At 45.6% G+C, this 20,745-nt stretch overlaps 1 protein-coding gene across 5 annotated transcripts in view; it reads right to left on the bottom strand.

The window, feature by feature from the left end:
- Positions 1-20,745, bottom strand: part of loxhd1b (lipoxygenase homology PLAT domains 1b) — a 47,592-nt gene that overhangs the window by 18,594 nt on the left and 8,253 nt on the right. For 2 of the 5 annotated variants that reach the window (XM_029716456.1, XM_029716458.1), the window contains exons 5-25: positions 16,568-16,648; positions 15,550-15,734; positions 15,299-15,397; positions 14,993-15,141; positions 12,316-12,439; positions 11,770-11,879; positions 11,466-11,606; positions 11,209-11,344; positions 10,664-10,824; positions 10,297-10,383; positions 9,638-9,773; positions 9,395-9,549; positions 9,026-9,186; positions 8,740-8,816; positions 8,243-8,439; positions 7,458-7,650; positions 7,044-7,204; positions 2,932-3,099; positions 2,710-2,854; positions 2,415-2,566; positions 1,283-1,416 (exon numbers count right to left, since the gene is read on the bottom strand). In XM_029716456.1, coding sequence (XP_029572316.1) covers positions 1,283-1,416; positions 2,415-2,566; positions 2,710-2,854; positions 2,932-3,099; positions 7,044-7,204; positions 7,458-7,650; positions 8,243-8,439; positions 8,740-8,816; positions 9,026-9,186; positions 9,395-9,549; positions 9,638-9,773; positions 10,297-10,383; positions 10,664-10,824; positions 11,209-11,344; positions 11,466-11,606; positions 11,770-11,879; positions 12,316-12,439; positions 14,993-15,141; positions 15,299-15,397; positions 15,550-15,734; positions 16,568-16,648 — 2,952 coding nt within the window. Of the gene's footprint in view, positions 1-1,282; positions 1,417-2,414; positions 2,567-2,709; positions 2,855-2,931; positions 3,100-7,043; positions 7,205-7,457; positions 7,651-8,242; positions 8,440-8,739; positions 8,817-9,025; positions 9,187-9,394; positions 9,550-9,637; positions 9,774-10,296; positions 10,384-10,663; positions 10,825-11,208; positions 11,345-11,465; positions 11,607-11,769; positions 11,880-12,315; positions 12,440-14,992; positions 15,142-15,298; positions 15,398-15,549; positions 15,735-16,567; positions 16,649-20,745 lie in introns of those variants that run through there. The other 3 variants (XM_029716459.1, XM_029716460.1, XM_029716461.1) reach the window with 3 other exon arrangements.

Here is a 20,745-nt window from a genome sequence, read left to right as displayed (position 1 = left end):
GAGGAGCTGCTTCCCTGGGACGTTGTGAAAGGGGAGTCTCTTCCCATCAAACCAGTCCCGTTTGGCATTGTCACCCCCACAGGCGCAGGCCACTCGATATTGAGCTTGGCCACTCCCCGTCCGGGATTGGGGTTGTGGGGTCGCCTCCCCGTCTCTGTTGAGGCAGGTCCTTGGCAACTCGCTACAATGCACGAAGGACTCAGGGTCAGTTAGCGCTGCCTGAGCATGTTTCACCCCAAAGCAGGCGATACACAAGGAGTGTGTATCCTTGCCTGCTATCATGGCCCCACATGGACATGGGTGTGCCGGTGCAGGAGCCTTGCTCGGTCCTCCCTGTGAAGGAGTAGCAGGTTCTATGGCTACGAGAAAAATAACACAAAGATTGTGTACTCGGGCAGAGTGTAAGCTAGTTAGTGTTCGCCTCGTGGGCTAATAGCAGAATGGCTAATAGCGCAAAGCTAGCCAAAGAAAAGCGTGTGCAGTTTAGTCCTTCTGCAAACAAAAAGCCTCTCTTGATCGTCGAGCTGTTAAGCTGGGTCGGTCAGTCTAGTCAACACAAAACGAGTACACGTAGGTTGAACTAAAGCAGAGAGGAGAGCAAGCAATTCTACCGTCTGGGCAGGTAGGAAGAGCTAATGGTGGTTAGCTTGCCTTGCGGCGTGAGCTAGCCTCAGTAGCTAGCCGTGTGACACTAGCTACAACCAGAGACTAATTCTACTCGAAGCAAAAACGTTCCTTCCGGTCATTACTCAACACAAAGACTAGAGCTGACGTCCTACGTTCGGTAGCGTTTATCTTTGCGGCTCACCTGAGAACATTAAGCAGGAAGACAGGGATCAAGTGGCGCTCAGGAGAGCATAGAGAGCGTGGTGATCTTCGCAAGTAAGAGAGTGAGAATGACCAGAGGGCAGCCACGTGGCCACTTATGAGGGAGGGGCTCCCCTCATTGTCCACTAGACCTGTCCGTCGGCGACAGACGTTGTGTGATTGGATTCTTCTGTAGTGAATTAGCTATCGAGCAAATTCCCATAGTGAGACACCAAACTATTATTTGAAAGAGAGCCATATTCAGTCACACACTTTGTTGTTGCACACAGATACACTTTATTTTCAACCATGAGAGTGAGTATTCTGTCATATCTAGGATAGTGATAAGATCATTTGTGAGTGTAGCTACAATATGGAATTAACGAGAGGAAGTGACTCCTGTCTGGGTGAATCTCAATAGTTTAAAGTAGCCTCCTCTCCTCAGACTATTAGGATGCACCCAAAAGTGACTTACGTGGTTTCATCCTTGGTGTCCACTATCTCCACGCGATCCAGGTACCAAGAGGAGTAAGACGCTGCGTTGTCCTGACGAATGCGTAGCTTCCTCAGGGGGCCCAGCTCAATGGCTGTTATGGTGAACACATCCTCCTGTATGACAACAGCAACATTGACAGAGAGACTTTTGGGGATACTTTACTCTTACAACAGATTTTGTTTTGCTACCTAGAACCATAAAGGGTTCTTCAGCTGTCCTTGTACTGTTTTAGTAAGAAGGGGTTTGTAACATGTATACACCAGATGATTACAGGTGCTAAAACAGCTTGAATAAAAGTCTGTCATCTTCCATAGAAAGAGTCTCAAAACGGTCTCATATTTCCCGCATAGCACACTATCTACTCATTCGGTAAATAAGGTCTTATAAAAGTGTGTCACTGATTCATGACAAGAGGTCCCTCTTTAGGCTGATGCAATAAATAAAACTCATTGTTTGTGGACGTGTACTTCTCCTTGCTCCAAAGAGCCAAAACTTAAGCTCAATAATTCACTGGTTCACATTTAGTGATTAGTAAACATATACCTACGCTACTTTGAATAAGAGGATGCACGCTATCAGGTTTGTCAATGTAGCGACAGACAGGGTGACAGGTTCAGTGACTTTGGCGACTGCTTCCAGCTCCTCTTAGTCACAGATGGCCTAATGGACCTAATGTAATCCTAGAGAAACACTCAGAGCAACAGTCTGCATGGAAGCTCATATTGCTGAATATGTGTTTTGTGTCTAGTGAGGGTCTGATTATTGATTTCCCAAGGGATATGTAAAGCTAATGAGGGCATTGTGGGCATTCCACGTACAAGATCACTTGCCTGGGTGACCGTTTATTAAAGCAACATTGTAGCATTGCATAACGCACACAAATTCACGTACCCAAGCTACAAGAATACCTGGAATCATGCAGAAGTAGGCCAAAGTCCGGTCTCCCCATACCAACTACAGTATATACTTTGTAGACCAGTGTTTGCTAAGTAAAGCACCGCTTAACTTCAATGGACACATTGTTTTCCTGTAAGACCCATTGTTTTCCTGTAAGACCAATTGGTTTCCTGTAAGTTAATTTTCTCCCCATGTAGTGTGACTCCTCTCTCACCTGCCCTGCCTCAAATTTGTTGAGGTTGCCTGACTTCCTGAGGAGGCGCTCCCCTGTGTCCCCGTTCTCCCCATAAATATTGATGTAGACATTGGCGTCAGTCCCAGCCCCCAGCATGTCCCCGGTGAAGACACACACTTCATAGGTGTTCTCTGTCAGACAATACATAGGATAGGTAAGTCAGACTTAGTTTGATCCATAAGTTAGTGTGTTTGTTTGTAACTGTATTATTTGTCTACTTGCTGCAAAACAACAAAAAAAGATATCCTCTTCTCTCCTCTCCCCTCTCCAGTACCTTCCAGCTCGTCTGTATCCTCAGGCAGCAGTTCCACCACCAGCTCCCCGTCCTCCTCCCCCCGGCTCAGCCAGCGGGAGCATGGGAACACATACGTCTGCACTATCTCCTGCATCACCTCCTCTGTCTCCTCCTCCTCCGCCTCCTGAGAATAGAATAGAGCGTTATTGAGAAAGTCTGATATTACAAAGTACAGGAAACTGAAAAAAAGATTTGATTGACCTTCTTTTTCTTCTTCTTCTTCTTGTCATCCTTTTTCTTCGCCTTGGGCACCATGCCCATGATTAGGTGTTTGACGTATACCTTCTCCAGGAACCAGCCGGAGCCGATCCCCGCCTCGTCATGGCCGATACGCACCTTGAAGATCTTTCCTACGTCGCTGGCTTCTATCTACAGTACAGTTGTCAGGACAGAAGCCAGACTTCGTTACACTGTGGCCTCTCAGAACGTAACCTCTCAGTATCTACCCTCCACCAACATGGCTAGACCTTTATAGCAAAAACAACTTGCCATGTAACTGCAGGGTTGCTTATCCCGCACACTCTCAGAAAAAAAGGTTAAGATTTGTTCTTAAAGGGGAACAAACTCTTGTCACTGCGGTGGTACCCTGTAAGGTACTTCCTTTGTACCTTTAGTTATAAACTCAGCAAAAAAAGAAATGTCCCCTCACTGTCAACTTAGTTTATTTTCAGCAAACTTAACATGTGTAAATATTTGTATGAACATAACAAGACTCAACAACTGAGACATAAACTGAACAAGTTCCACAGTCATGTGACTAACAGAAATTGAATAATGTGTCCCTGAACAAAGGGGGGGGGGGTCAAAATCAAAAGTAACAGTCAGTATCTGGTGTGGCCACCAGCTGCATTAAGTACTGCAGTGCATCTCCTCCTCATGGACTGCACCAGATTTGCCAGTTCTTGCTGTGAGATGTTACCCCACTCTTCCACCAAGGCACCTGCAAGTTCCCGGACATTTCTGGGGGGAATGGCACTAACCCTCACCCTCCGATCCAACAGGTCCCAGACGTGCTCAATGGGATTGAGATCCGGGCTCTTCGCTGGCCATGGCAGAACACTGACATTCCTGTCTTGCTGGAAATCATGCACAGAACGAGCAGCATGGCTGGTGGCATTGACATGCTGGAGGGTCATGTCAGGATGAGCCTGCAGGAAGGGTACCACATGAGGGAGGAGGATGTCTTCCCTATAATGCACAGCATTGAGATTGCCTGCAATTACAGCAAGCTCAGTCCGATGATGCTGTGACACACCGCCCCAGACCATGACGGACCCTCCACCTCCAAATCGATCCCACTCCAGAGTACAGGCCTCGGTGTAATGCTCATTCCTTCGACGATAAACGCGAATCCGTCCATCACCCCTGGTGAGACAAAATGGCAACTCGTCGGTGAAGAGCACTTTTTGCCAGTCCTGTCTGGTCCAGCGACGGTGGGTTTGTGCCCATAGGCGACGTTGTTGTCGGTGATGTCTGGTGAGGACCTGCCTTACAACAGGCCTACAAGCCCTCAGTCCAGCCTCTCTCAGCCTATTGCGGACAATCTATGCACTGATGGAGGGATTGTGCGTTCCTGGTGTAACTTGCCATCCTGTACCTGTACTGCAGGTGTGATGTTCGGATGTGCCGATCCTGTGCAGGTGTTGTTACATGTGGTCTGCCAATGCGAGGATGATCAGCTGTCCGTCCTGTCTCCCTGTAGCGCTGTCTTAGGCATCTCACAGTACGGACATTGCAATTTATTGCCCTGGCCACATCTGCAATCCTCATGCCTCCTTGCAGCATGCCTAAGGCATGTTCACGCAGATGAGCAGGGAACCTGGGCATCTTTCTTTTGGTGTTTTTCAGAGTCAGTAGAAAGGCCTCTTTAGTGTCCTAAGTTTTCATAACTGTGACCTTAATTGCCTACCGTCTGTAAGTTGTTAGTGTCTTAACGACCGCTCCACAGGTGCATGTTCATTAATTCATTGAACAAGCATGGGAAACAGTGTTTAAACCCTTTACAATGAAGATCTGTGAAGTTATTTGGATTTTTATGAATTATCTTTGAAAGACAGGTTCCTGAAAAAGGGACGTTTCTTTTTTTGCTGAGTTTAGGTACATAATTGTACCCCAGTTCATATCTCAGATACCTTACAGTACCTTTCTTATATATAGTCCACAGATACAAAAGGGTGCTTTAAGAAAAGGTTAATTTATAGGGAATCCATTTCTTCCTTGAAAATGGCAAAAATGTACCTCTACCATAGACCACTTAAACTGGTACAACACTTCCACTCACGGGTGGCCAAAAATAACTAACTGAAAACCACGTCCCCACCAGTGGCGGTTCTAGACCATTTCAACTGGGGGGCCAAGCTGGGGCCAGTAGTACTGTTAGAGGGGGCAGTTACATTAGACGTTATTGTTGTCATATCGTTTTGCATGTGGTACGATACTGTTGTGTTTCGCCTAAAGCCGTCCCTCTAGAAAATGTGTGGGTTAAATTAGTGTTCCGCGTTGCCACTGTCTAATAACGGATGTAAAAAAAGAACGATAGCAAAAATTAGTTATGTAAAAATTATTTCATACTCCACATTTAGGGGGGCCATAAGGGGGTCCAAAATTGTTGTCACAGGGGCGCTGGCCTCCCCCTGGGCCCCCCCAGAACCGCTAGTGGTCCCCACTAAGCCACACAAATATAATTTCCCAGTGTGCCTTGCCTTTGAGTAAATTCTAAAGTTACCACTTATGACTGTATTTGTAACTGACAGATACATGGTTGTTAAATTCTTTTATTTTCAGTCCTGTGACCTTCACCAAGTGAGTTCCTAGGCGAATGTTATCATTACAATTAAACTCTTTATGACAATACACATCTCATAAGGCCTTATTTTGAGGCCTAATTTTACCTTAATACAGTGGCCGAACCTCATGGTTTACATGCCACATCAGGCCTACAAGTCGGGTTGCAAAATTCTGGTAACTTTCCCAAAATTGGCAGATTTTCCAGAGATTCTGGTTCAAGGATCCCGGATTTCCTGCTTATTCCCTCCCGTTTCCACGAATCTGCATGGCCTTCGTCAGGGAGTACAAAGACACAATCATTGACAAAGGCCATGCAGCCGAAACATGTCAGAGTAATTAAATATTTGTTCCATTGAACATGACTTACAAATAAAGGCATTATAATTAATTATATGAAGAGTGCCTTGGTCCCCCTTTCTTTTTGATGACCAATTTACCCCTTTTACCAAAGAGCACCTTCTATCTACAAAGACTTACTATTATGTACCCTAGCAGCGCTTCCCTTCCTTCTTTTTTCTGCAGTAGAGTATGCTGGGAAATATGATTATGGTACAAATTTGCCTTTTTAGGATACCACCCCAGTGACAAAACCGTTAGTTCTTCTTAGGTGGCATCATTGTAACTTATGGTGGGTACAAATATGTACCTTTCTTCAATACATTGCTTTTCTGCTAATCAAAGGTACAGATCAATACCATCAAGAGTTGAAGGTACACAAAATAAGTATGTAACCTGGGAAACAGAAATGTACCTTCACAGTACGTTGCGAGTGTGATGATTGTAGCTTTTATATTCAAATTATTGGATACACAAATGTACCATTATACAATTTTTTTGCCGAACAGTACCATGTGAGATCATACTAGCAATGGGGGAAAAAATCGAAACAGTTACATATCAGGATATTATTTTTGACATTATATTGGATCAGATCGTTTTGACAATATCACAATATCATTTATGCGCTAGTTGGCTGTACCTGCACCAAAACTCCAAGATTTTTCCTACATAGCTTGTTCTCCATCTTCTTTTTAAATAGAGAGCCAATTTGTTTTCAGCGCTTTTATTTCCATGACCGATCAAAACTAGTTTTCTCATGTCTCTCTCTTGTCCCTCTGCAGCGGACACATGTTGAGCAATATGTTTGGACCATGGAATCGCAATAAAGATCACAGTGCTGAATCGCAATACATATCGTATCGTGATAATATTGTATCGTGAGGTCCCTGGCAATTCCCAGCCCTAGATCATATGTGTACCTCTGAATGTACAATGTATGTATTTTTACCTTTTGTATCCCAGGGAACAATACCGTACCCTTATTTCTAAGAGTGTACCCTGATCCCTATCAGACTGTAATATTTAATACTATCCCCGGTGAAGACACACACTTCATAGGTGTTATCTTTTCATATTTTCAAACCATATCGATATTGCATGCTATTGAATAATGTCAATACGTCTCAAGTAGATTCAAATAGATTCTCAGAAAAAAAAGGCTTGAAATGAAATGTGACAATAATGACCTTGAATATCTCAGTGGTTGCTCTCTCATAGTTGTTGGACCTGCTGGCCAGATTGACGACCTCGGTCTTGCCCTTATCACCGTAGAGCTGGATGAAAACGTTCGCGTTGGTTCCAGCAAAGCTCACATCACCTGTCACCACTGTTATCTCATAGTTCATCACTGCAAAACAAGATTAAACAAAAATAATGATATTACAGAAGAACACAACTAATATGTATAGCCTCTATGCGCCCCAATCAAAATCTTTGGATTCAAGTTAGTTGAATTTTCCATATCTGTGTGGATAGCCTGAGAGATTGATTGGATTCCCTGTACAGTATATTAAAAAATAAAGCAGGAAACATCTATAGGTGTGTGTCTGTTTATAATTAAATGGGTGTGTATAAGGGTGTATTGTAATAGGTGTGTTTACATTGTTTAATGTCCAGGATCTCGCTAGGGTAGATCACCACCTCGGTCTTGCCGTCCGCCTCGTCCTTACAGAGCCAACGGTGGCTGGGGAACATGTACTGACTCCCACTGGCCGGCACCATGATCTGGACACTGTCCAGGAACCAACCAGCATTCATCCCCTCGTTGTTGTGGCCAATCAACAGACGGTTGATCTGGTGTACAAAATAAAGCATTTATTTTTCTACTCAATTAAATTTTGTATGTATCTCGGTTTAACATCAATACATCATTTTAATGAAATTCTGACTTATGTGCATGTATCTTAAGGATTCAGCCTTGTATGAATAAGGTATACAATGCTTGTGTATATACATCTTTCATTTTTGAGAGATTACACTTTGGCAGAAATAAAGGCATTGCCTCTAGGCTTGGGCGACATACCGTTTATACCGTATACCGAGGGTATGATTTTCAATACCTTATTTATTTTTTTAAAATCTAAATAAATTATATCCTTCTCAGGGCTCTAGCTATGCATTTGGTTTGCTAACTTGCTAGCTAAGTAGCTAGATGTCAAGATCAAGCTTCTTGGTTACAGCAGAGATATTCAATCCCCTCCTGGATCAAGATCCCTGTTTCTTAAAAATGTTGTTTTTAGGAGGGGGCAGGGGTAGCGACCCTTGTGTGCACATTCGTTAATACCGTATACCCCGGTATGGTACAGAAACAGTATATCTGGATACCGTCCAACTCTAGTAGCCTCTAACCCTAACACTAAAACCAAGAATTCTACTGTTACTGTACCTGTCCAATGTCAAATGTCTCCACAGTGAACACATCCACCCGGCCCACCTCAAAGTAGTTGCGCAGGTTGTTGTCAGAGACCACCAGCATCATCTTACTGGTGTCTCCCTTCTCCCCATACAGCTTCACAAAAACCGTGGAGTTCGAGCTGCCTCCACTGACGCTGCCTGTCTTCACCGACACGTGATAGCTCACATCTGAAAGGCAGAAATACAAGTTGTAGTTCAGGTGTGTTTATTCACTCACGTGGCAGTGAAAAAATATATAGTATATACAGTAGTGTGGTCTCCGTACAACAACTTCAACAAAGTTCTCAGTGAGTTGACAGCTCTCGTGTGGCTCAGTTGGTAGAGCATGGCGCTTGTAACACCAGGATTGTGGATTCAATTCCCACAGGGGGGAAAAATACAAAAGTGTATGCACCACTGTAAGTCGCTCTGGATAAAAGTGCCTGCTAAATGACAGAAATATGAATATATTTTCCCACAAACACTTACTGTAGAGACGCTGTCCGTCTGAAAATGGCACCAACTCCCGAACAATCTGTCCGTCATCCTCATTCCGATCTAGCCACCTGAGATGGTCAGGGAAAACATGGCCGTCTTAACTTTTACCCAAACTACCTGCTGTTATCTCAACCTGACCCTATTCTCTGATCACCTGGCACCTATTCAATCATCTTCCCCAAGGTCATAGATGTTACACACATTCCATACCTGTCCTAGGAGATACCTGGCTGTCCCTAAGTCATCTGTTCCACAAACTTCCTGTCCCATGTCTCACCTGCCGCAGGGGAACTCTACAACCTGAGACTCAGCCTGTCCCTCTTCCCTGACCATCACTTTCTCCAAGTACCAGCCACAACCTCCGCCCCGCCCGTTGTGCCCGATACGCACTCGCCGCACCTGCACGATTGACACCGCCTCAATAATGAACTCATCCATCTGAATCAGAGAGAGAGAGAGAGAGAGAGAGAGAGAGAGAGAGAGAGAGAGAGAGAGATCTATGAGGAAGACAATGTAAACTGTCTTGGTGAATGGATTACAGCTAAGGTATGTGGAAAATCCTGTTAATTTATCATTTCAGTAAACAGCCTTTAGTGCAGTCCTTAGATATGTTCCAAGAGGCCTAGAGTGGGTCTCCTGGACTCACGTTGCCTTTCTCAAACTTGTTGACGTTGTTTTTGCAGTTGACCAGCGTACGTTCGCCTGTGTCTCCCAGGTCACCAATCAGATTGAGGAAGACAGTGGCGTCCGTCCCGCTGCCGCCAAACTTCCCCGTGCACACGGTCACACGGTACTTTATCACTACAACAACACAACAGCATTCCCTTAACAACGCTAGTATGTTTGAATAGGGTGAAACAATGCAGTAGGTGATCCTTTATGAACTTACAGGGCAGGGGTTCAGCAATCAGTTCTCCAGTGGCAGGCAGCTCTCTAACTAACTCGTTGTCATCCTCGTTAGTATCCAGCCAGCGCTCACAGGGGAACTTAAACTTCTCCTTCGTCAACGTTTTCATCAGAGATGCCTGCGGGAACACCAAGACAGTCAAGAGGGCAAATCTCATATCACATGTGCTCTTGCCTAATGTAGTGCATTATATAGGGAATAGGGTGCCTGTCACGCCCTGACCAGGTGAACTCTGCTATTTTGGTCAGGGTGTGGCATTTCTATGGTTTATTTTCTATGTTTTGGTTATAGCCTTTCTTTGTGTTTTATTTCTATGTTGGGCTCGGGGTGATTTCCCAATCAGACAGCTGTCGCTTGTGAAGTCTGATTGGGAATCACATTTAAGTTCCTTTTCCCCCACGATGTTTGTGGGTTGTTGTCTCTTTGTTTTGAGCACGTAACGTATCGACAGTTTTCTTGATTTTGTGTACATGTTTAATTCCAGTGTGTTCAATAAACATGTGTTCGCTCCCAGCTGCGTTTTGGTCCGCTTCCTCGTCACCAGGCGACGATCGTTACAGTGCCATTTGTGGCACAGCTAGAGAGAATCTGAACCTCAAGCTTATTTGTGGATTTTTTTCTTAATGTTTTCATTTGCTCACCTTGCTCAAATGCCACCCTGCAAAAGGGCTTCTCTTTTCATGCCAGATGCGACATTTTGTAAGCTTCCCCAGGTCAGGTAGCTCAACCTGTGTGTTGAATAACAAGAACAGTACACATCCATCGTTACTCAGTAATTAATCTGTCTGTCTGTCTGTCTGTCTGTCTGTCTGTCTGTCTGTCTGTCTGTCTGTCTGTCCGTCCTTCTGCCTGCCTGCCATTCTGTCTGTCTCTGTCTGTCTGTCTGTCTGTCTGTCTGTCTGCCATTCTGTCGGTCTGCCATTCTGCCTGTCCTTCTGCCTGCCTGTCTGTCTTTTTAGTCCACCCATCTGTCAGTCCATCCATCTATCCTAAATACATCACACACACCATGAACTTATCCAGCTGGCCCTGTTCAAAGTTGTCTGCTTTGTTGTCCAGTCTCATCTCGTCTGACTTGCCCTTCTCCCCATAGATCTGGAAGTAAATGGATGCGTCTGTTCCTGCGCCAGGCAAATCTGACGTCCAGATCCACAGAGACCAGGGGTGCTCTGAAGGGGACCAGACGAACTGAGAATTATTCTCCAAACTCAACAGACACACACTCTGGAAAAACACCTCAAACCACAGATACAGATGATATAGAATTTGTTTAGCAAGCTCAGTTTGAGAGTCAGGATTTGAACGGTTTCCATGTTAGAAACAGAAGTTAGAAGATGTTTACATTCCACTGATATGAGAATGGAAATTGGAACTCTGTATATTCGCGGCCCTGGAGCACACCCTACTCAGATTCTCCGAGACATACAGTACCATAAGCAGCTTTTTTCTATCTATTACACATGGAATGGGATAAAATGTTTAAGAATAGCTAGGCGAGAGTATTAAAGATATCACATCCGAGATGTAATGAGAATTCAAGTAATGTCGCTTACTCTTCTGTTTCCTCTGCCTTAGTGAGACCATCTCGTAGAGCTCTCTCTCTATCAGTCCATCACCTTCATCCTCATCCAGCCATTTACTGCAAGGGAAGGTCTGCTCGATCCCTGTGAACGGGCAGAACACCACTATCTGGAACATAAACACACACAAGAGACTCACTGTCATATGTTTACTGGAAATAGATTGGGATGTTAAACATGTAAGGAAGTCATTTATTCATATTAGTGTGCGTGTGTGTGTGTACTCGCACCTTCTCGCAGTACCAGCCAGCGTTGACTCCTCCATTGTCGTGTCCGATGGTGACTCGGCTGAGGGGGCTGAGGAGGGCAGATATCTCCACGTTAAAGATGTCTGTCAGATCACGCTCAAACTTACCCCCCTGCAGGAAGATCTGTGGAAGAGACCGTGTACAATCACTATACAGACAAACACCACGTTGCTTTCACCTATGACTTCTAATGAATATGAATGACGAAAAGGAGGGAAGTAGCCACGTTGGACTAGGGAAATGCAATTCATTATAAAATGACATGTTACTTGATGTATGACTATACCTTGCCGCTGTTCTTCAGGCCCTTGGTGCCGTGCATCAGTATGTGGATGTTGGAGTTGGTGCCAGCTCCTCGGACCTTCCCTGTCACCACCTGGACGTGGTACACAATACCTGGCGGGTACAGTTACGTGTCAGCTAATCAGACACTCTGCCAACTCACGTCTCCGCTTCAGAACACCCACTCAGAGAGGAGTGAACAGGAAAATGAACCAAATCAAAACATTGATAGTGTGGACAATAGAATGAATGTCAGGAGGGTCTGAGATATTGTACATTTACTGTTCATTTCCTTTTTGAAATGATCATTACACTAAATGTGGAGACAACTGCACTGTGAATGTCTACACGCACCTCCTATAGACAGAGGAATTTGCATATGATACTTTATTTTATGTTGTTGCTGCTCAGCCCCCTTTTACTTGTTACTTAAAGCAAATCTATATATAAGAATATCTGCTTAATGAACCAAATACTGAATATACTGTAATGTAATAGTGTAATGTGTCTTTTTTTGTCTTTTATACAGTGTTGTCTGGTCTTTCCCCACCTGTGGGCTCACTGCCTCCAACTAGGATGTCCCTCTGAATCTTCCCATCATCCTCATCGACGGCGAACCAGCGGTTGATGGGGAACTCATACAGAGACTTGTTTCCCATGTCATCCAGGAGCACCTGCATGGACAGGACCAGGTGCAATATACAGTTTGTGTTCAAGCCCCTTTCCTGGCCTCCCTCGCGTCTGCCAAGGGGTCTAACCCTATTGGCACAGTGTCTGTAACTGCATGATTCCTGGTTCAAAGCCCATCCTGGTTACCCCTGGTCAAAACCTTTACACTTGACAAATGTCCATCTGGGAAGGAGTAGGATAAACAAGCACCTGCATCAACCCTCCATTTCAGCAGTCTACAGTGTGACACATTCATGGGTCTGAATACAGGATATAAACAGGACCATAAATTAATATAACACATTTTCAAGGTGTAAGTTATGGTTTATTGAATAAGCCCTGAATAAAATCATGTCTATCTTGGTGATCTTTGGTGTCAGTGTGTGCAGCAATCACCATCACATCTACAGACTGTCCCTCTACTGGAAATATAATCCCTTAATGGGGCCTGGTGTCCCTTTACTACAGGTTGGGTAGGATGTCCCTCTGGCCTATGTGTGTGTGTTTGTGTGTGTGTGAACTCATCTCATGGTTCCACACTGTAACTGGAATGTGTTGGAGGTGATGGGACACCAGTCTCAGATGAGAGGACAGGGAGGGGAGGAGAGGAGAGGAGGAGATGAGGATCACATGTCTTAAATACCTCTCCAGAGGCAACAGGGGCTCACGTACAGTAAAACGTAGAATAGGGCAGGATATGGAATGATATGGATGGATCGTTCCTTCCTCTTGCATTTCAGCAGCCTCCATTTAAAACAAACATTGTCTTAACAGTTCAGGCAACCAGAAATGGGTTCAAATACATGTGTATTTGATTATTTGTTATTTAAAATAATTGTTCTGTGTATTTTTACAGTGGGATGTATTCATAAAATAATTTATCTTAATTTATCTTTCGTCTCTGTGTTTTCATAATTTATCTTCAATTCGCAAGAGGCTGAATGTACTGTATCTCACCAGAGAAAGCATCCAAGTGAGCGAAACAGCTCCCCTCCGTCTCTCTCTGTGTGGCCATCTATTTGATGCTGTCTGGTCCAAAAGAGTAGGACATTGTTGCTTCCCGTAGCATTGAATGCAAGGGGAGCCAGTGAGCATTTGGCCTCCCTTAATAAAAACAAATATAATATAATAGCCAATCAGCGTTGAGCTAAACTGAGTGAGCTCAACTGTGTATGGTCCCAGCGCACCAAAAGAAAGTGTCAAGGGAAGCCAGTTTGGATTTGGCTTCACTCCTATCAAAGAGAAATACGTCATCAACATAAACAATTTGAATTGTTGCATCATGTTGTGTTGTTGTCGTCCGGTGGCTAGCCAGCTATCTAGCATAAATTAGCCATGGATGGAGATAGGGATTTGAACTCATGGTTTTAATTAATTATCCGTACATGTGAATGATTATAACAGTGATTCTGATACAACCATAAAATAAATTGTGCCCCTGAACTGAGAGGATGGAAGTTCACTATGTAGCTAGATGTAGAAGGTTAATGTTAACTAGCTAATGTTGCCCATGGAAGGAAGTTAGGCTAGCGAGTAAGCATTTTAGCCAGGTAGTAAATAAAAGCATGTACTATATGACAGTCATAGACTGTTTCTTCAACATGAACGAGAGGAGGATGGCATTGGCGTTTCTCTACAAGCAGGGTGAGTCAACATGTTTTTTCTACTTGCAGGAACGCACACACACATACACAAATCAGAACCATTAGCTTACGTTGATTGGACTAAATTGTTTTTTGGTAGCTTTTAGTATTAGACTTAGTATAGGTGATTTGATGATGTTGAAATGTTGAAGTTGAAATGGTGCTGGAATAGTGGAGGCAGCTCCTGTTTAACTTTGCGACTTACAATAACTCTCCGTGGTTCTAAATCAATAGTTGTTTAGTAGTCCGAAAATGTCGGAAACATAAACTTTCTTGACCATGCTGTAGGTCATGTGACTGTTTGTTACGTGCAATATGCTTTGTGGACTTCACCGGACAGTGGTTGCTCTCCGGTTTTGTGATAAAACAAAGGTGTGGTTGAATTTATTCTGCCACTGTGTCTTATTGTCATGGTCTTAGGCATATATCATGGTCGCAAGACATAGGTTATAGAGCAAAAAACACAATTATCACAACACATAGGTTGCAATATGGCTTTTTTTCCTGGCTTGGCTTCCACAGTGATGCTGGTATTTGAGTATTTTCAAATACACAGCCCAAAACAAGTATTTTAGTTGAGTATTTGAATGGCTATTTTTAAAAACCAAATAGTTGACCAAATTGTATTAAAAACTACCTGTGTTAAATGCATGGGAGTGTACTTGAGTTAGTGTATTTTTTCCATGTGTATTTCCAAATACATTCCAATATTCAACTACTTGTTTTTTTAAAATAAAGGTTATTTGAATACTTGTTTTGAAATGTAGTGAAAAGTTACTATACCTGAAATAGTATTTGAACCCAGGTCTGCTGGCAACATTGGTTCCTTCATTTTATGAGCTTATATCCTAATGAGCCTCCAGATTAAAACTCTTCATATAGCCATAGCATAGTCTTGCTTTAACTGTACTGTACCTTGTCCACAAACCATCCAGCGGAAGAGCCTTTGTTGTTGTGACCCAGGGTAATCTTCCTTATTTTGCCGAGGTGGGGAGCTTCTAAAGTGAACTTGTCCTCCGTGCCTTTCTCAAAGTTATCCTTCTTATTGTCCAACCGCCTCTCACCTATGAAAAGGGTCAGACATAACACACAGAGCAGGTTTGAGTACTATGGTCCCGAATCCTAAACTGTAAATCAGTAACCTACAAGATATCACATTTTAGTTTCTCAATCACTCATAACTAACCATTCAAATTACCTATTGTCTGGAATGAAACTCACCGGTGTCACCAAACTCTCCAAAGATGTTGATGAAGACATCCGCATCTGTTCCACTGCCTTTTACATCTGCTGTGAACACGCTCACTACATACTTATTATCTACCAGAGAAAAACACACGTTTGATTAACCATAATACAACTAAATCAGATTGTAACTGGTTTTACATATATTATGCAAAAATCTCAGCCAAGGACCTTCCACAGGCTGCATCCAACACAATCAAATCCAAGATGGCGGACATGGTACCTACATTTGGGCAAGTCCATGGGGTCGAGGCTGCCCAGCAGGTCCCTGACAAACAGGTTGTCGCCCTCCACCTTACTGAGCCAGTTATTACAGGTGAAGTAGAACCTCATGTGAGGTCTGGTAATATCTGTCACCACCACTCTGTCCAAGAACCAGCTGGCATTCAGACCTGTGTTATCATGCTCTATCCTACAGGAGACATATCAATCAATCAATCAATGAAACATATACACTGAGTGTACAAAACATTAAGAACACCTGCTCTTTCCATGACATTGACTGACCAGGTGAATCCAGGTGAAAGCTTTGATCCCTTATTGATGTCACTTGTTAAATCCACTTCAATCCGTGTAGATGAAGGGGAGGAGACAGGTTAAAGAAAGATTTTTAAGCCTTGAGACAATTGAGACATGGATTGTGTATGTGTGCCATTCAGAGGGAGAATGGCCTTGACAAAAGATTGAAGTGCCTTTGAATGGGGTATGGCATTAGGTGCCAGGTGCACCGGTTTGAGTGTGTCAAGAATTGCAACGCTGCTGGGTTTTTCACACTCAACAGTTTCCCGTGTGTATCATGAATGGTCCACCACCCAAAGGACATCCAGCCAACTTGACCCAACTGTGGGAAGCATTGGCGTAAACATGTGGAACGCTTTCAACACCTTGTAAAGTCCATGTCCCAACGAACTGAGGCTGTTCTGAGTGCAAAAGGGGGTGCAAGTCAATATTTGGAAGGTGTTCCTAATGTTTTGTTCACTATATATACTGTACCAAATCATACTAAATCTTGAAGGAAAGGTAAAAGTACTACAGCTCTCTAGTGCAGAGTTTCCCAAATGGTGGGTGATAGCTAGTCTCTATTAAGTTGCAACCTATGTCAGGGTTTTGGCTAGAAACATTGTCTTTGTCTACTTGGTGGGTCACAAAAAATGTAACATTTCGAACCACTGCTCTACAATAGTGTGGAAAATGTACATCTACACACATGTCCAGTCTTCTGTAAAGGCAGAGGATCTGTCATACCGTATCTTCTTCAAAGGCCCAACGTTATGAGTTTTGATCCTAAAGACGTCTGTTTTGTTCTTCTCAAAGGCTGTTCTACTCCTGAAATGGGAATACAAGTAGGATATAAGGTATGAGACTACACAGAAATATGCATAAAGAACATCCCAACTCCTCGCTGTATTTTAAGGTCTTATGCATAATGCTTCAACTGAAATCCATTTATATTCCAAAAAATTGAATTTTCACACCCAACAAAAACACAAAATTCAACATAAGCAGGAGAAACACATGACTAATCATATTACCAAACACACTTGTCTTACTATGTTTTCCTTGCATTTACCTTATAGAAATGATTTGCTGTTTAAACCAAATCTCTTCAATAAGTATGAGCCATAGAGTACCACAGTATGATTCATAATACCCATAAAACCTAGCAGTCAAATGAGGAAATGGTTCCAATAGTTTTTCCACCATTCATTTTATAAACACTTAAAATAATTGTATTATGTTTATTAATAATACAATTATTTTATAAACACTTAAAATAATGGTTGTGTTTCATGTAGGCTTACACTGGCATTGCATTTTGAAAACCGTGTAAATCTCTCTAGGACAAGGTGACCTTTATCAATATACACTACCGGTCAAAAGTTTTAGAACACCTACCCTACTACGAAATGACACATATGGAATCATGTGGAAACCAAAAAAGTGTTAAACAAATTAAAATATCTTTTATATTTGAGATTCTTCAAATAGCCACTGTCACAGGATCCAACGAAAGTGGCGCCCCTCCTCGGTCGGGCGGCGCTCGGCGGTCGTCGTCGCCGGCCTATTAGCTGCCACCGATCGTTGTTTCTGTGTCGTTTAGTTTTGTCTGTCTGTTCCGCACCTGTTTTGTGTATGTCATTAGTGGGGACTTATTTAATGTGTGTTTTCAGTTGGGATTTTGTGCGGGATTGTTTATTGTCCACCTTGTGTGATCGACAGTTTTTTTTGTAGAAGGATTTACCGGGCTGCGCTCCTTGCCTTAGGAATTATATTTTGTGCTGTACGGGCGCAGTTAACAAATACTGGAACTTTGTATAGCGCCCTGTGCTTTTCGGCGTGTGTGTGAGTAAGGATTATTAAAAGACACTCACCTCCAGCACCTCTGTCTCCTGCACTTGATTCTACCTATCAGCCAGTCCAAGTCCGACGTGACAGAATCCCGAACCAAAACTGATGGAGTCAGTAGGAGCAGAAGCGCCATCCATGGCTGAGCAGGTCTCCCAGCATGCCGGCCTCCTCCACCGCCTAGGCTCGGCCATGGATCAGGTGTTGGCCCGGTTGGAGAGATGGGAGAGAAGTGCCTCCCCAGCAGGATCAGCTCCGGTCCCTCACCCTGCGCCCCTACCCACATCCACTGAAGCGGGTGCCAGCGGGATCCGGATTTCACCTCCCAGGGAGTTCGATGGGACGGCCGCTGGGTGCAAGGGGTTCCTCCTCCAACTGGAACTGTACCTGGCGACCGTCCGCCCCCCTCCCTCCGACGAAGAGAGGGTGAGCGTCCTCGTCTCGTGTCTCACGGGTCGAGCCCTGGAATGGGCCATTGCGGTCTGGGATGGTCCAGACTCGGCCCGGGGTGACTACCCTGAGTTCACCCGCCGCTTCCGGGCGGTTTTCGATCATCCCCGGAGGGCAGGGCGGCGGGTGAGCTACTATTCCATTTGAGACAGGAGACGAGGACCGCTCAGGATTTCGCGTTGGAATTCCGGACTCTCGCCGCTGGATCGGGGTGGAACGAGCGGGCCCTGATAGACCACTATAGGTGCAGCCTTCGCGAGGACGTCCGCCGGGAGCTGGCATGTAGGGACAACACCTCCACTCTGGACCAACTGGTGGATTTGTCCATTAGACTGGACAACCTGCTGGCTGCCCGGGGACGTTCCAGTCGGGGCCTGTTCGTTCCGCCTACCAGTCCTCCCGCTCCACAGCCCATGGAGATAGGGGGGCTGCACCGAGGAGGACCGGAGGGGGGGGTCTCTCCTGCACCCGATGTGGACGCAGAGGACACACTGTGGACCGGTGCTGGAGAGGTCCCTCCGGGAGTTCGGAGGGCAGGCAGAGCACTGCTTCGGCCCCCCAGGTGAGTCCGCACCAGCCACACCCAGAGCCCCCTGTCGACCACTTGTACACCTCCGTTTGTTTTCCTAATTTTTCCCCTCACTTCCAGTATAAGGCGCTAGTCGATTCAGGTGCAGCTGGGAGTTTTATGGACCATGGGTTAGCTAAGAGGTTAGGGATTCCCCGGGTTCAGCTGGACCACCCCTTCCCTGTGCACGCCCTAGATAGTCGACCGCTAGGGTCAGGCCAAGTAGGGGAGGTCACCATGCCACTGGTTATGCAGACGTGGGGGGGTCATGTGGAGCGTATCAGCCTGTTCATCATTGACTCCCCAGCGTTCCCAGTGGTACTGGGAATCCCCTGGCTAGCCACACACAACCCCCAGATTTCGTGGGGGCAGAGGGCTCTAACGGGGTGGTCGAGGGAGTGCTCAAGTAGGTGCATAGGAGTTTCCATCGGTGCGACTACGGTGGAGAGTCCAGACCAAGTCTCCACCGTGCACATTCCCTCAAAGTATGCCGATTTGGCTATCGCTTTCAGTAAGACGAAGGCGACTCTATTACCCCCCCATCGACGAGGGGATTGTGTGATAAACCTCCAGGCTGATGCGGTTCTTCCTAGGAGTCACGTGTATCCTCTGTCTCAGGAGGAGACAGTGGCTATGGATACATACGTCGCTGAGTCCTTGAGACAGGGATACATTCGGCCCTCTAAATCCCCCGTCTCCTCGAGCTTCTTTTTCGTGAAGAAGAAGGAGGGAGGTCTGCGCCCGTGCATTGACTATAGAGGTCTAAATGCTATCACGGTGGGTTTCAGTGACCCGCTACCTCTCATTGCTACGGCAGTGGAGTCATTTCACGGGGCGCGCTTCGTCACGAAATTGGATCTCAGGAGTGCGTATAACTTGGTGAGTATCCGAGATGGAGACGAGTGGAAAACCGCATTTAGTACCACATCGGGCCATTATGAGTACCTCGTCATGCCGTATGGGTTAAAGAATGCTCCCGCTGTCTTCCAATCCTTTGTGGACGAGGTCCTTAGGGACATGCTCGGGCAGGGTGTGGTGGTGTACATCGATGACATCCTGATCTGCTCCGCCACACGCGCCGAGCATGTGTCCCTGGTGCGTAAAGTGCTTGGGCGGCTGCTGGAGCATAACCTATACGTCAAGGCTGAGAAATGTGAGTTCTTCAAAAGAGCCGTCTCATTTCTAGGATATCGCATTTCCACCTCGGGGGTGGAGGTGGAGTGTGACCGCGTGACGGCTGTGCGTAATTGGCCAACCCCAGCCACTGTGAAGGAGGTGCAGCGGTTCTTGGGGTTCGCTAATTATTATCGGAGGTTTATCCGGGGTTTTGGCCAGGTAGCAGCTCCCATTACCTCACTGATGAAGGGGGGGCCGGTGCGGCTACGATGGTCAGCAGAGGCGGACAGAGCCTTCCATCGTCTGAAGGTTCTGTTTACCAATGCACCTGTCCTGGCGCATCCGGACCCCTCTTTGCCATTCATAGTGGAGGTGGACGCATCCGAGGCTGGGGTAGGAGCTGTGCTGTCGCAGCGTTCGGGCGTTCCTCCGAAGCTCCGCCCATGTGCGTTCTTTTCTAAGAAGCTGAGCCCAGCGGAGCGCAATTATGATGTGGGGGACCGGGAGCTGTTAGCCGTGGTCAGGGCTTTGACGGTGTGGAGACATTGGCTTGAGGGGGCACGTCACCCTTTTCTCATCTGGACCGACCACCGTAACCCGTAATCCCCGTCAGGCGAGGTGGGCCATGTTTTTTACGAGGTTTAACTTCACTCTCTCGTACATTCCAGGTTCCCGGAACCGGAAGGCTGACGCACTGTCACGTCTCTACGACACCGAGGAGCGGACCGTCGATCCTACTCCCATACTTCCCGCCTCCTGTCTGGTGGCACCGGTGGTATGGGAGGTGGATGCGGACATCGAGCGGGCGGGTCGGTCAGAACCTACTCCACCGCAGTGTCCCGTGGGCCTGAAATACGTTCCACTTGGTGTTCGCGATCGCCTGATCCGATGGTCCCATACTCTACCCTCCTCGGGTCATCCTGGGGTGGAACGGACAGTGCGG

Source organism: Salmo trutta, chromosome 27, assembly GCF_901001165.1.
Source record: "Salmo trutta chromosome 27, fSalTru1.1, whole genome shotgun sequence".
NCBI lineage: Eukaryota > Metazoa > Chordata > Actinopteri > Salmoniformes > Salmonidae > Salmo > Salmo trutta.
This window is presented reverse-complemented; position numbering and strand designations above follow the sequence as displayed.